The sequence below is a fragment of the Podarcis vaucheri genome (genome assembly GCF_965113315.1).
Source record: "Podarcis vaucheri genome assembly, chromosome: 12".
NCBI lineage: Eukaryota > Metazoa > Chordata > Lepidosauria > Squamata > Lacertidae > Podarcis > Podarcis vaucheri.
The window spans coordinates 36,917,868-36,933,698 of NC_138750.1; the positions used below are offsets into that span (position 1 = coordinate 36,917,868).

Consider the following 15,831-nt stretch of genomic DNA (forward strand, 5'->3'; position numbering starts at 1 on the left):
TTACTGAAAGGGGAATGTCTATTGGCTGGCCGTCTCCTCTTTGTGAGATCAGTTTGAGAGGACCAGGCAAAAGTGAATGAACGCAAAATGACATTTATAATACAAAAATGGTGCCTGTACACCTGCTGCTACCATGTTGATGGTGTTTGTGCAGCCTGCCTGCTTTGCATAGATAATATGTGTTTACAGAGACTGTGAGGAGGAGATAATAAATTACTGAAATTTTATTTCAGTAGTTTACTGGAATTTTTTACTAGAACCTCAAGCTCCACCAACTGCTGTGGTACGAAATAGTGGATTGGGTTCTAACAAATTAACATATCTAGAAATAAGAAACAAGATGGCTCAAACAAACATTTCATTTTTACAACATCCTAATCCCTTCAGATATAAATTTGGATGTCTTCCTGGTTGTCCGCCCAAGCTTTTCAGCACCCTACTTTGGAGCAGGCTGGAGGCTTTTTGCTATTACTGTTGTGAGCCAGAAATCTTTGCAGGTCTGTTGCAAATATTAATCTCCTAGCCGACTCTGGCTTATATGCACAGGGTTTTAAAAACTCTTGTTTATTAATATTAAGTCTGATCTTTTAGCACAAAGCTTTCCCAATTAGACCGCAGTCCCTTAGGGAGATTCAATTAGGCCAGCATATTTATAAATAACTGGTGCAGTGCGTCGTAGCTGAGAGAGTAAGCCATGATATAAGAAGCCCCCTAGGCGCATAGGCAAATTCTCCATTCCTTTGCTTCACCTCTTCCCCTGCAATCAAGGGATTATGACACTCTCTTTCCATGTGTACTGTAAGAAATCCAGAGATAATGTGTGTGAAACATTTTGAATATTCAGAAGTATTATAAACAGTAGGGTTGTGTCTATGTAGAGTAGATTCACTGAAATTAATAGGTTAGTCAAGTTAATCAATTTCAGTGGGTCTCCTCTGAGTAGGACTAATGTCAGATAAAACCTGACAGCTACAGTCCTATATACATATATACCTGGACATAAGTCCCTTCTATGGCATTTACTTTTCAATAGACATGAGTAGGATTGCATCATATTGTTATCCCTCTGCCAGTTCATTCAGAACAGATGTATACTATAAACAATGCCTTCCTGGGGTGAGGAGGGTGAAACTAATGGGAGGCTGTGATCCCCCATCAGGAGGACATTCTGAAGCTACTTTTTCTTCAAAATACAGTTGCCTAAGCCTACTTTTTAAAAGTGCTTATAGTAACATGCAGTCAGATTCCAGTTGTGTTAGGTAGGGCTTTCTAATAGTAACGCTGGTGGGTAGGTAACCTTATGCACTGCACTGCTCATTTGCCTGTCACTCATGTTTTTTGGCATTAATTTCCACCATGAAAAGTCTGGCCAACAAATTACATTACAGTGGTGCCCCGCAAGACGAATAATAATAATAATAATAATAATAATAATAATAATAATAATAATTTATTATTTGTACCCCGCCCATCTGGCTGGGCTTCCCCAGCCACTCTGGGCGGCTTCCACAGAAACCAAAAAACACTAAAATATCATACATTAAAAGCTTCCCTGAATAGGGCCGCCTTAAGATGTCTTCTGAATGTCTGGTAGTTGTCCATCACCTTGACATCCGATGGGAGGGCATTCCACAGGGCGGGCGCCACCACCGAAAAGGCCCTCTGCCTGGTTCCCTGTAGCTTTGCTTCTCGCAATGAGGGAACCGCCAGAAGGCCCTCGGCGCTGGACCTCAGTGTCCGGGCAGAACGATGGGGGTGGAGACGCTCCTTGTGAATGCCTCACAAGACGAAAAACTCGCTAGACGAAAGGGTTTTCCGTTTTTGCGTTGCTTCACTAGACGAATTTCCCTATGGGCTTGCTTCGTAAGATGAAAACGTCTTGCGCTTTTTTTTTAAAGCCGCTTGAAGAGGCGCAGTTGCGACGGACCGTGCTTCGCAAGACGAAAAACATCGCAAGACGAAAAGACTCGCGGAACGAATTCTTTTCGTCTTGCGAGGCACCACCGTACATTTACATTTTTCCTCTCTTGCTTTTCCTCCAAGGAACTCAAGGTGGTCTCTTCCATTCCTCATTTTATCCTCATGTGAGGGAGGTTAGGCTGAGAGACTAGCCCAATGAGTTTTGCAGCTGAGTGGTGCTGTGGGTTAAACCACAGAGCCTAGGATTTGCCTATCAGAAGGTCGGCGGTTCGAATCCCCGCGACGGGGTGAGCTCCCGTGGCTCGGTCCCTGCTCCTGTCAACCTAGCAGTTTGAAAGCACGTCAAAGTGCAAGTAGATAAATAGGTACCGCTCCGGTGGGAAGGTAAATGGTGTTTCCGTGCGCTGCTCTGGTTCGCCAGAAGCGGCTTAGTCATGCTGGCCACATGACCTGGAAGGTGTACGCCGGCTCCCTCGGCCAATAAAGCGAGATGAGCGCCGCAACCCCAGAGTCGGACACGACTGGACCTAATGGGCAGGGGTCCCTTTACCTTTAGGCATGAACCTTGGGTATCCCAAGTCCTGAATACACCACACTGGCTTTCCAGTATTCATGGTCTGTTTGGGGGGAAATAAGCTAATGTCTTCCATAATCGAGAATTGTGCATTAATTAGACAGAATGAATAGAGAGATGATTTGTGAATCTTCAACAAAATGTGTGGTGTTTGGGGAAGCAGCCATTATTCAGCAACTGCGTTTTGAAATCTACATATGAACCACTTTGAACAGATGGAAATTAGGATCTCTTTCATATTGCTCAGTCTCTGCCGTTTTAACATTCTTCAAATACTTCATTTTGTATTTGAATAGCAAATGGTTAGACTCAGAATATATTATCAAATATTGCAGGGGGGGGGGAATCTATTAACAATGCTAACAAAGTGGCGCTGGTAATGCTTGTTGTATCCACAGTCTTTAAGGATCAAGAAATGAAGAATAAACAGCTGAACAAATGCCTTTCAGATTTGCTGCATTACTAGTTGATTCAATGCTTTAAAATTTCTATTCAGTTTAATTTTCAAAACATAACTTTCTTTTTACTTTTTTACTTCCTGACTGGACCAAAACAATCCTTATGCATATGTCTCCTTTTGCATTGTGGCCTTTGTTGATAACCAGCAACATGGTTGGCTACCTGTTGTTCTTTTCTGGACTTTAGCAGCTTAATCTGGGGAAACCATTTGCTCTGCCTCCACATTATTTACATTGCAATTCTTTGCTCAGAAGTAAGCCCCATTGTGTTTGGTGGGGCTTACATCCAGGCAGATCCGCATAGGACTGCAGCCTTCAAACCTTTTGCTGGATCTCATTTTAAAATAAATTGTTTTCTTTTTAAGAAAAAGAAAGATTCTAGCTTCATGGTTGCATCATGAAAATTAATATTAAATTCTTTTTTTTTGAGGGAGCCTTGGGCAAAATGAACTTCAGAAAAGGTTCATACTGTCAAAACTTATTTAACTAAGGAATAGCAAACCTCTTATGAGACCACATTCTTGTCAATGCCATTTTATGTTCTCCACAATTGACTAGACCAACAGCCAGTACATTGTAAGGGGGGGGGAATGGTGATGACCATAAAAACATAGCACTCAAGTCTACCTGTAGCAGCCTCAGTGCACATCCAAAGAACTCAAGAGTGCAGGGCCTCTGCCCATGAAAGCCAAAAGCTGATGCCAGACCTGATCTTCAGCAGCAAGAAAAGCTAAGCACGCTCATTTAATCCTTTTTTTAAAGCATGCACTGTGAGTATATGGAATACTGTAGAATATATACAATGGACTGGATCCAGAAAGCCCCATGCATGAATGGGAGGCATTTCTGCTCACACATAAAGTGGGTTGTCAACTTCTGCCGTTCCCAGTACCCCTTCCCACAGCATTCTGGAGGGTCCCTGGACTAACAGGAGCGTTAGGACTGCACTGGCATGCCAGTTCTTTGGATCTCACCTAATTTCACCATCACCTTTTGCAGTTATACCCCCAATGAAAGTAGCCACCATGCCAGCAGGTTTTTCAGAGGGAAGGCAAGATTTATCAGCCACTGTGTTAGAATCAATTCAGATTATCCCCTTATCTTCTATTGCACTAGCCTAAACTCTATTGTCTTATATCTGCAGGTCCAAGGAGCTTTGAAGAGGCAATGGATGCAGTATAAGACCCAGTGGGGTCAAAGACGGCGAGAACATTGTTCTACGCGATCTACCTCCTACACAGCCACTTCCATCACGGAGGTTCCAATTTATCCATACCACCACGACTCCAACAGTGAACAGTTTAATGGAAAGTATATAGAAGACTCTGAACTTGTTGCATTAAAATCTGGAGAGACGTCTGCTTAGCTTACGAATGAAGGACTTCCTATTTGTACAAGGAGGAGGAGACTTCAAGGCGACTGCAAAAGTGTGCACAGTCAGGTGCATATACAAGCAACAGATGGCAACAGCTCGAGTCTGAAAGAAACAGATGTGGCAGATGGCTCCAGTACTCTTAAAGGCCAATAGGTCCAAGGCTAGAGCTAGCCAGTGAGAAGCATGGAATTTCACTAGTTTCAGAACTTGACCATATGAAATGAGGGATGCACTCATAAAAACAACAACCATCCATTAGCTGTCCCATGACAACCTGGGAGATGCCATTGTTTCTATACATGGATCTTTGTTCTCCAAGCTGAGCTAAAAGCGTATAGGAGATGGTTAACAGCTATTGCATTAGATACTTTATTTTTACACTCAACCTTGGAACCATAAACATGAACTATTTCTCAGCATCCTGGAAAGAGTTTGTTCTTTGAATTTAAGTAAAAAAATCTTAAAGATTTTTTGCATTTAGAGCAAAACAATAGGAATCATTCCATTATATTTAAATCCTCACTGTCTCAAGAGGATTTCATGCAGTATTATTCTGACATCAAGCACAGTCAGAAATGAAGGTAAAATATTTATTGTGCCACAAGCATTCAAAAAGACTAGATTGCCTAAGAAACAGACGGTTCTGTCAGAGTATAATGAGCGGACCCAAAAGACTTCGTTCAGTATTCCATATACTGGTTGCTTGATATTAATCATTTATTGGGAAATTGTCAGCCATATTTTTCAGTCCAGCAGATATAGGGAACAATTTTTCTCTACAAATAAACTGTGAAATGTACTTCAAAATTAGTTTTTTTTTCTTTTTAAAATTGATACTTGTGATCTTCTAAATACTTACAATTTTACAGTTGCTTCTAAATATTCATCATTTATTTTGCTAATGAAGTCATAACTCTTAAGGATAAGGAATACATAGAGGGGGTTGTCCACTAGGTACATAAACTTTTGGACCCCATTCATACCTCGTTGCACATGCCAGTTCAATGTGGCTTCTAAACACACACACACACATTCAAATGAAAGAACCATATTGGAGGGGGAAGAATTTAGTGGGTTGCCCAATTCTGCATTTCTTTTCCTGTGGACTAACACATGCAAAAGTCAGAGGTTTCTACACACACATCCCATCTCTCCCTCCAGCATCAGACAAGCAAGAGGCATTATTACAGTTAAAGGACCCATTCAAGCCAGTCAAAAGCATTTCAGTCCCAGTAAATTTAGTCATACATTCATGTTCAAAGCACTTCCCATAAAAAAACCAAAATCTGAATTATTGAGATAACTGGATCCATAAATAAATAATATCATTATTATATTAACACTTGATTTGGCATATACCAACATTTAAGTGATTATCAAGGTCAGATAAGAATACCCACCTTCACATCTAAAAGTAGTCCCAAAGCTGATGACCTTAGTACCTAGTAACAGCTCCCCTCCCCAAACACATTACAGTGGTACTTCAGGATGCAAACGGGATCCGTGACTGCGCGTCTGCGCATGCGTGGGTCACAATTCACCACTTCCGCCCATGATGTCATTTTGAGCGTCTGTGCATGCGCAAGTGGCAAAACCCAGAAGTAACGTGTTTCATTACTTCCGGGTCACCGCGGAGCGCAACCCGAAAGCGCTCAACCTGAAGCATATTCAACCCGAGGTATGACTGTATTAAATTACTCAAACCCAATAGCAAGAAAACTCCCCTCAGAGTTCTTCAGGAAGCAATTCCATTATGCAGACTTTGGAGGGTTGGGCAAGGTAGGTGGGAACATGTGTTCCCCATGATGGCCAACACCAGAGTCTCTTTCCCCTCACAATTTGAAGCAACTCTCTTATGAGGAGAGCAAAAAACAGGGATCCGGCCTGGAGAAAGGGCATGTTCTGGGAAGGGTCCCAGGGACCAGCTAGAAAGGCTGGCTAATCCCATCCATTAGCCTTGGCGTTTTAGCATTGTTTGATCTACTTAAGCCTAACATACACTCATTGTCCTAAAGAGAACGCGAGGTAGTTGTATTGCTCCCAAGTGTTTGATGAGAGAGTATTACTGATTATTTTTCAGTATTCAGCAAATGGCCCAAATCTCTCAGGCAACTTTAAAGGTAAATTCTATTCACAAGGAAGTGTTTTGAGGGTTCTAAAACTGTTTTGTGGCTCTAAGTCAGCCTCTCCTCCAGCATTGCAGGAGGTTGGACTAGAAGACCCTTAGGGGTCCTTCCAACTCTACAATTCTATGACTCTACAACCTGAGGCCCTCTAGATGTTTTGGACTACAACTCCCATCACCCCTGACCATTGGCCATAAGCTTCTACACACAGGATGGGAGTTGATGCTCCTCTGGCCCATGTGGAACATTTTGCACAGCCCTCCCACATAATCTCATTTAACGTGTGCAGTACAAAGTGTACTGGTAGGCATTAGATTGCCAAATGTTAATCAAGTGATAGGAGGGTATTATAAATTGTCTCATTTCTGTGATCTGCAGTGAATAGAACGGCAGTGAACAGAACAATACCAGGCCATGATGAACCGACTTGAACAAAAATTCACAGAAACATTTCTGCATATTGTAAATTTGTAGTCACAACCCTATGCAGACTGTCCTGAACAGCTGAAAGTGTGCAATTTGTTAGACTACACCTTTTCTTTGAAGAGAGAAGAAAAGGGAAATTGGGCAGAGGTTTTGAGGTAAAAGAAACCAGATAATCCAACCAATGTTATTGAAATCCCATTTATTTTAACAGAAGTCGTTTAGGTATATCCATAACAATGCAATCTATATATGATTGGTAATGTCAACTCCTCTATGTTCAATGGGACTTACCTCTAGGTAAATGTGTATAGGATTGCAGTCTAAGTCTCCTTCCACAGAAATCAGTGAGATTTTAAAATGTGTAACTTTGGTTGGATCGTGGCCATAAAGTATGTTCCATCTGATGTCATAGTTTCTCTTCAGTAAATTATCAACCAATCGTACATGCAAAGTATATAATAAACTATATGCTTGCATTTTTAAAATTCATTCTTGCCTTGGCACTAGAATTGTTAGATTGAGATACTGGTGACCAGAATACATCAGATCTACAAAGATTCAAGTCACTGAGGTTGAAATTCAATTTAGTGGCTGGCTTGGTGAAGAAAATATAGCCTGTCAGATTCATTAAATGCATAATTACATCATACATCACAGAATGGGATCAGATTTGCTTGAGCTGCATCAAATAATAGGAAGTGGGGTTTGTTTGTTTTTTGTTTTTTACCAACAAGATCATTTTCTTAAACTTTATTCCTAACTTTGCTAGGCTGTAGTGAACAAAACCGAGAAACAGTTTAAAAATTCAGATCACCTTTACTGGGAATGTTATACTTCTGATCCCTTTTATCCTTATTGAGATTTAGCATATTGGTACAGTAGTTATATAACTTTTCTTAGTGCAAAAAAATGGGCTATTGAAACAGAAATGTACATAACGCATAAAAGTCCTGAAACCTGTAACATATTTATCTGTACGGAATTATTCACAGTGTATTATATCATTGGGAATTTATTATATTGCCATGTTTTTGTATGGAACAATGTTCAACTTTGTGATTCATCAGCTCATTCTACTCATTGAACTTTGTTCATATTACGAAAGATACTTCTGAAGATTATTATTATTTTTTGTACAATAGATCTGTTCTATATCAAAAGCTACTTCTGAAGGTTATCATCGCCAAAACTCTTCATCTTATAAACCTTTAATGCTGGGTGCAGTCTTGTAGACTATACAGTAAGATGAAATACCTCATGCTTACATAATATGTTCTTCATTATCAATGTATCATATTGCATTAGGGTGCCCTGGGACCCTAGGCCATAAAGTTAATGGTAATAACACTGAGAATGTGCAAAATAAACTCAGTTGGGAAGGACAATAGACCTACACCAAAGAGGTTGGTCAGGTTTCACTGTTGGAACACCAAATCTCAATAGTTCAGTCATGGACACCAGTAGGATCCTAACTCTTGTATAACTGGAGTGCTCATTTAAATGCTGTCGAACTAAGCTTTGCACCATGGTACACAATGGCTTATATTGTAAGATAAGCAAACATAAGGAAGTTTAGAAAATGAAAGTATTTCGTCCCTTCCTTTCTTTGCAGTCACCTGCAAACACAAATACACACATATCAGAGTCCCTTCTGGACAATGTGTGGGTGCCCTAGCTCACCCCAGCTAAGAAAGGCATTTTGCCTGATAGTTAAGTCTTTATTGACAAAAGCACTTACAACAATTCCTTCTGTGTGTGTGTGCGTGTGTGTGTGTGCGCGCGCGCACACACACACACACACATTACAGCCACTAGGCAGTTGTCCCTCATATCTGTGCCCTGCAAAGCAATTGCAGCAACAGTGAGAGCTCACCCCTCTGCCTGCTTATATAATAATTCAGGCTTCCTCAAACTCGGCCCTCCAGATGTTTTGAGACTACAATTTCCACCATCCCTGTCCACTGGTCCTGGGAGCTTGTAGGCCAAAAACATCTGGAGGGCCAAGTCTGAGGAAGCCTGTACTAATGGGTTGCACACTCACAACCTGAGACATCTCCTGCATGGAAGTTGCCTGCATGGTGGAGGAAGGTGGGAAATCTCTTGACCCTTCTGTCACCAGAACAGCTGCATCTTCCGCCACATCCTGTGCACCTTCCTCCTTCTCAGACTGCCCCGACTCTTCTCCAACTCCTGCCTTGTGGGCAGCACCCAACCTTATAAATTACTGGTGCCCTCTGCTGGGTCTCTCCCTTATCCCCCTACCTCAACAACACACTATTCGGAGCCCTAACAGTGGGATGGAAGATTTGCCTTAAATCAGACTTAGGATCCAAGACGAAGTTCACAGAAGAAGAGTTTCCTGTCCCCACCCCATCCTATGTTGTTCAGGAAGAATGTCCCCTGATTCTGTTGTGAGACTTTTGCAAGTGTGGGGAAATGGGGGTCAACTCCTTCCATATGTTTCCTTAAGTTTATCTTCGAGTTCAAGCCATTGTGTACAATGTGGGGATATTGCTGAAAAGGGGAATCCCATAAATACATTCTATCTCCCATATTCGTTCCTCCTTTTATTGGCAAAGAGCCTGAAATATGGGGACTGAAAATCGAAAGAACAGCTGTATCCTATACTGCAACTCTTCTGTGAGGAAAGGTTGCAACATTAGGAACTTCTATTTTTGAGAAAAGGTGAGGAAGAGGTGGCATGGTAGAAGTTTATAAAATCATCTTTTTCAGGCTTTTTATTGTATTTTTTTTTTTAAAAAAAGCTACCAAATACAAAGTTGTCTAATGCATAAAATGCAATGGAAAGGGTGGGCATTGTTGGTGAGACAAATAAACAGAATAAAAAATGCATTCCTTTTTTCTTTCATTTTTTGAGTCCCTGTATAACATTTCTGCAATGATCATCTGTTAAGCAAAAAAGATACATTGGGCATATTCTACAGTGATTCATAAACCAAGAGCATAATGAAATATGTATTCACACAAAATGGATATAGATGTTAATTGGGTGTCTCTGGACTCCGAGTTAGTTGTACATCATGTCAATATTGCAAGAGCAAAGGATTTTATAACCTTAGTATTGAGCAGGCTGGTAAAATACATCTGCACTGCATAAAACGATAAATTTCCAAGGTTACTGAGCTTGATAAGCTGACATTCAGTCTGTTAAAATTAATTATAATAATGTTCCTTTTGTTTATATCAACCAGATGTTTTTTTTAATTCTTATTAATTAACTGCTCTACTTTTATCCTGTCAAAATGTTGGTGGCTTTGTACAATGGGAAATGTTAATTGCTGATAGTTAAATTTGCTACTCCATTGCATTAGCAGCGTATTCAAATTATGTAATTGAACTAATCCATCAGACATACTAAGGCAGGTGCCTCAGGTGACAGGTGCCAGAGCTGAGAGTGGCAACAAGATTTTGGAGGGAAGAGTTTTGTGCCACACTTCCTGCCCTACATCCCCTAAGTGAGCCTTCAAGTGTTGTGAAGGACTCCTTCCTATCACCAGTGCTGACATCCAGTTGGAAGGGCACCATCTTGTTTTTCAGCAAAATGTCTTGGATGGCTAGAGAACCTCCATCACTAGCCCACTAACAAAACAAAGTGTCCTGTAAGAAAAGCCCCGTAGAGAGATAAGGCCAAGGCTCCATCTAGTCCCTACTCTGACTAGTCAGGTGCTTCTGATAATCATGAAGTCATGAGGTCACAAAGTCAACCATGCTCCTCCTCCATTTTGTGCTATAAGAAGCCCGCTGTTACAACCATCTTGTTTTATGCCACCGACACACACACACACACACACACACACACACATGCATTTCAGGAGAAACAGCCAACACTTTAAAGAGGAGGACTACTGCCCTCTGCTAGCTGTGAACATACCATCTTCCCCTATTGGAACCAAGGTTTTTAAATGGTCAGGGAGCCTCTCAAAGCACAGCAAGATCCCCACCTTGCAAGGTTGGCCTCCAACTCAGGGAGGGTAAACAGAATGGCAACAAGGGGGTGGAGCTAGCATACTCATCCCCACTTCCAACCCCACCATCTCAAGGAAGCCGACATGTTTTTGCTATGTCTCAACAAACCAGGTTGCTGGGATTCCATCAAAATATACCTGCTTGCAATACCAAAACAAACATAACTGATAGCAAACTTTGTAGGCTGATTAATCAGCATCTATTTGAATAGCTTTTAGAATGATTGTGGGTACATAGTAGAGAAAAATAGAGCCATGGTTAAAAAAACACACACCTCAGAACAAGGTATAGAAATAGTTGCATTGCGCCTTTGTAGTATGTTTCTTTTCATCTGCATTTATAATTTGTATACCGCCTTTCTGCATTGTAAACAGAAGGCTGTCTACAAGCCACAAAAATGGCAAAATATACAACAAAAGAACACACATCCTATAACAATCTGATCCAACACAAAACAAGTCATAATGGAAAATTTGACAATCAACATAAACAACTTAAGCCAATTAAAGTAATATTCAGTAATCCAATTCAAATAGAATATTAAATGACAAAATTAATTCTCAAACTATCAACAGATCAGAATTTAACAGAAAATCACTCCCAGCGATTACAATAGATCATCACTAAACTAATCAATAAAAACAACTGCAAAGTCGCTACACAAAATACCACAGACCATGTGAAAAAAAGCAAAAAAGCTGAGCAGCCAAGCTTCTAAAATTGCAAAACACCTCTGGTCCAGGTCCAATATCTAATCCTCAAGCAGATGACCCAAAAAGTTTATTCTCTGTGCTGAAACAATAATGATTTCAATATTGCTGTAAGTGGCCTGGAGTCATCTGTCCTAGTAGTGCACTCCATCTCTGGAGACTGGGCTCTCTGGCAATGTCATTACAGTCTCAGTAGTCTCTTCCTGGGCTAGGGCACCAAACAGAAATTGATGGTGTTACCAGCATCCTGTGTCAACAGCATCTGCATCTTTGCACTTGGCCTGGACTCAGGTCAAGGTCTTAAACGGTGTAGCGGAGAAGAATATGGACAGCCTTCCTAGTCCAGTATCAATCCTGCACCTGACTCCGGCCAACACATTGGTGGCTGTCTCACCAAAATACAGCAAGCAACCCGCCTTTCTGAGTTGCCCCACAAGAGCTGAATTCAGAGCACACAGAAATTTTTATGAAGCTTCACAATGTTAAAATGCATCCACCCTTTTACCGTCAAAATCTATTAAGTGAAATGAGAAGTAGAAGCAACATATACCGCCTATTGTTTGTGGGAGAAATTCTGTGTAATAATCAGCCGGAAAGAAGCAAGCAATATTGCAGAACTGCATACTCTAGCAAATATTCGTTCCCTAAATAAATAAATTTCTCAAGGTTGGAATGGCAATAACAGACAAATCCTTACTAATTTCATTTTTGCATGGCATTTTGAAGGGACCAAGAACTTTTTAACTTACTTAACTGCTCAGAGGGGATGAAGCAAATCTCAGTTGGTTTTGATCAAGAGAATACTTCTGCAACTTTTAAAGTCAGAATGCCAACTACCAAATATTGAAGTTTTGTCAATTGTTCTGCCTCATATATATATATATATATATATATATATATATATATATATATATATATTTACTTATTCAAAAAAAATTGAGGGGCTGCTTTGTTGGTAAAGTAGCTTCCAATGGCAGAACAAGAAAAAATATATACATTTTAAACATAAACTTCCTGTTGCATGAACCAGTGATGCAGAACCTGTGGACCCCACCCCCACCCTGGGTGACAGCTGTCATTCAAGCCATTATGTGGTATAAAAATCAGACCTACAACCTCCCCAACCACCTTATGATACATGATGGATGCTCTAGGAGTTGATACCACCAAACTGTTGCACCCATGTAGTAGGGCAGAACTGCAGAACTGCCTTCCCAACAGGGGCAGAGTGGCAACATATGGTGTCAGGTGGGTGTGGTTTGGGGAAAACAGCCTGGTTGGCCAAATTAGGACCCAGAGGTTCTCCAACCCTGTCCTGTGGTATCAAGTAAGAAAAGGAAGGTATCGATTTCATGCCTTCAGTATTCTAGTCCTAATATCTAAAAAAGGAAACAAGTGCTCCATGCCGATTTTCATTTCTGCTTCCTAAACAGCTGCTTATTCAAATGCTATTCAGAAACTGACATAAAGTTGCCTTGCTTTTCATCAGCAAAACTAAAAATAGAATAATGTATAGCCAAACTGGATTGTGCTTCTAAATATAATAATGTTAGAAATGTAAGGACCGCTCACAAAGGAAACGAATGTACTAAATATGGATGTTGTATCAACAACAATGTTGACCACCTCTTACGGTGAATTATTTTTACGGTGAATCTAATTTGAAACTCAGAAGTCAGGGAATTTGTAACAGCACAATCAAGTTCTAAAACCTTTGTGCCATAAATTGACACTTTTTTGGGAGGAAGGTAAAGAATTTCCTTGTGGATTGAAAAGCTGATTTTGTCTGGTTGCACAAGCTATACTTTCCAGACTGAAATCCAGTGAAGTGAAGAAGATGGAATGGGCATCATCTAGCTCAGAAGTTTCTTTCTTTTTGCATCTGTATCATAGTGGCTAATCAGAAGAAGTGTCCAACCAGAAACTTTTAAATTGAGCTGTTTAAATTGTGTCCCACACTCCCACATTATAAAAACTACTTTACACATATTCTCTTTCAAAGCATGCTTGAAACTGACCACTCTTTCTTCAGAAAAAGCAGCCATGGGATGGGGGCATGTAGGAATTCCAGCTCAGGGTAATGGTATGGCAGGTCCTCTCACTGAGAAATCAAACACCCACCATTTATTCAGTCCCTTCCTCAGAACAAATAAGGAAAAACTTGGGGAGTAAAATTATATGCTATTGAGGGTCCTGCAGAAAACTTATTTATTGAATATTCATCTTGCTCTGCTCACACAAAGCTTACGCGGATGTTAGGTTATTCGGGCTTCCTCAACCTCAGCCCTCCAGATGTTTTTGGCCTACAACTCCCATGATCCCTAGCTAGCAGGACCAGTGGTCAGGGATGCTGGGAATTGTAGTCTCAAAACATCTGGAGGGCCGAGGTTGAGGAAGCCTAAGTTACATCCAGTCTGTATTGACCATTTGTTCTGATTTGTTTGCCAGGCATTTAGATGATACTGAGCCTTCATCCTGATTTGCCTTCCTGTTAATCATTAATCACCCACATACTTTTCAATACATTTCCCTGTGTCACTTTCCAAAAGAATCACAGAAAGTCCTATTCTTTCTTAAAGTGGATTTGTTGCATGAAGGTGGCATGAAGGTGACAGAACCCTTTAATTCATTTTAACTACACAAACCTACAGCAATATGGGTTTGAATCCATCCTGCAAACTTCTTACAGTCTGTAGGACACCCGAAGAGTTTCTTAGACACAACTTAAAAGTTTGTGTCCTTTCAAACACTGTCGGACTACAAGGTCCCATTGCTGATCACTGGAGACTCACAACATATAGACGCCCCAGATTCCCCATCCCTGGTCTAAATCATGGGAAACTTGGAGCTGGAGCTGAACATATAGATATACAAATCCTTGTTTTTATTATTTAAATATTTATGAACAACACTTTCCTTTAAAATAGCGCTCTGTCATGCTCAGAGTAGCCACATTGAAATAATGGTCTCCCAGGGAAGGAAGCTCACACCAATGCAGCCCATTCAGTCATTTAATGGCATGGAGGATGTCAGTCAAAGGAGAGCCAGTGTGGTGTAGTGGTTAAGAGCGGTGGACTCGTAATCTGGTGAACCGGGTTCGCTTCCCCACTCCTCCACATGCAGCAGCTGGGTGACCTTGGGCCAGTCACACTTCTCTGAAGTCTCTCAGCCCCACTCACCTCACAGAGTGTTTGTTGTGGGGGAGGAAGGGAAAGGAGAATGTTAGCTGCTTTGAGACTCCTTCAGGTGGTGATAAAGCGGGATATCACATCCAAACTCTTCTTCTTCTTCTCTTCTTCAATGGCTAATTGCCATCTTCTACCTACATGGTTGCAGGCAGTGCGCCTTCAGATAACAGTCGCTGGGAATCTCAGGTGAGGAGAGTGATCTTGCACTCTAGTTCTGCTTCCCACAGGCATTCATCCAAATGACCACAGTGAGAATAGGATCCTGGACTCCATCGACCTTTGGTCTGAACCAGCAGGCTCCTCTTTTCATCGTATTGCATGGTTCCATCGTGAATGACTTGTGCCGCCTGACTGCAGTTTCTATTTCATGTTTTATTTTGGAAATCACTTCGGAGACCTTTGGGTCGAAAGGCAAGACTCAAAATGTTTTGAGTGACGCAAATGTTTTCAATGAATAAACAAGGGTCAAAGCTGGGACCGGTTTTGTTACTGCTTCTCCTGGTAGCCGCCTGCAAAGTTTGATTTCGTCTAATCTGATGCAGACTGCAGATGCAAATTGGGAATTGTGCTAAAATTGGAAGTCAAACCACACTGGGTAGGGGCGGATTCTCCCTGCTGCTACACTGAGCACTGGCAAACACAATAGCTCTGAGGTCTGAGAGTTTGGCACAGTGCATCTCCTCCTTTGTTGGAGCACTAGGCAGACACGACGGCATTGGCCCTGCAATATCTCGGGTGCTGTACAAGGCTCCACTTTGCTCTTTCAAGCTTTTCCTTCTGCCTGAAACATATGTGTATGGCAAGCAAAGCCTGGTGCCACTACTGACTTCCCCATCTGTTCCTTCCCTTTATTGATAGCAGAATACAAACACTGGACCTTATCATGGCAGTAGATAAAGCCAGGGCACAGACACTTACGCCTCTGAGAATATGCTGAGCAGCTCCACACATCCCCTGCATCCAATATATATTCCATTATTTTTCTATTGATTCCTACCCTCACAGGAATGGAGAATTATTGGATAAGAGACCACTCTTTATTCTTTTTTCATAGATATTCATTAATG

At 41.2% G+C, this 15,831-nt stretch overlaps 1 protein-coding gene across 5 annotated transcripts in view; it reads left to right on the top strand.

Annotated features, from left to right (window-relative positions):
* Positions 1-5,126, top strand: part of CALCR (calcitonin receptor) — a 143,196-nt gene extending 138,070 nt beyond the window's left edge. For all 5 annotated transcript variants that reach the window (XM_082194160.1, XM_082194159.1, XM_082194163.1 and 2 more), the window contains one exon: positions 4,097-5,126. In XM_082194160.1, coding sequence (XP_082050286.1) covers positions 4,097-4,318 — 222 coding nt within the window. In that variant the 3' untranslated portion in view covers positions 4,319-5,126. The remainder of the gene's footprint in view (positions 1-4,096) is intronic.
* The last annotated feature ends 10,705 nt before the right edge of the window (positions 5,127-15,831 follow it).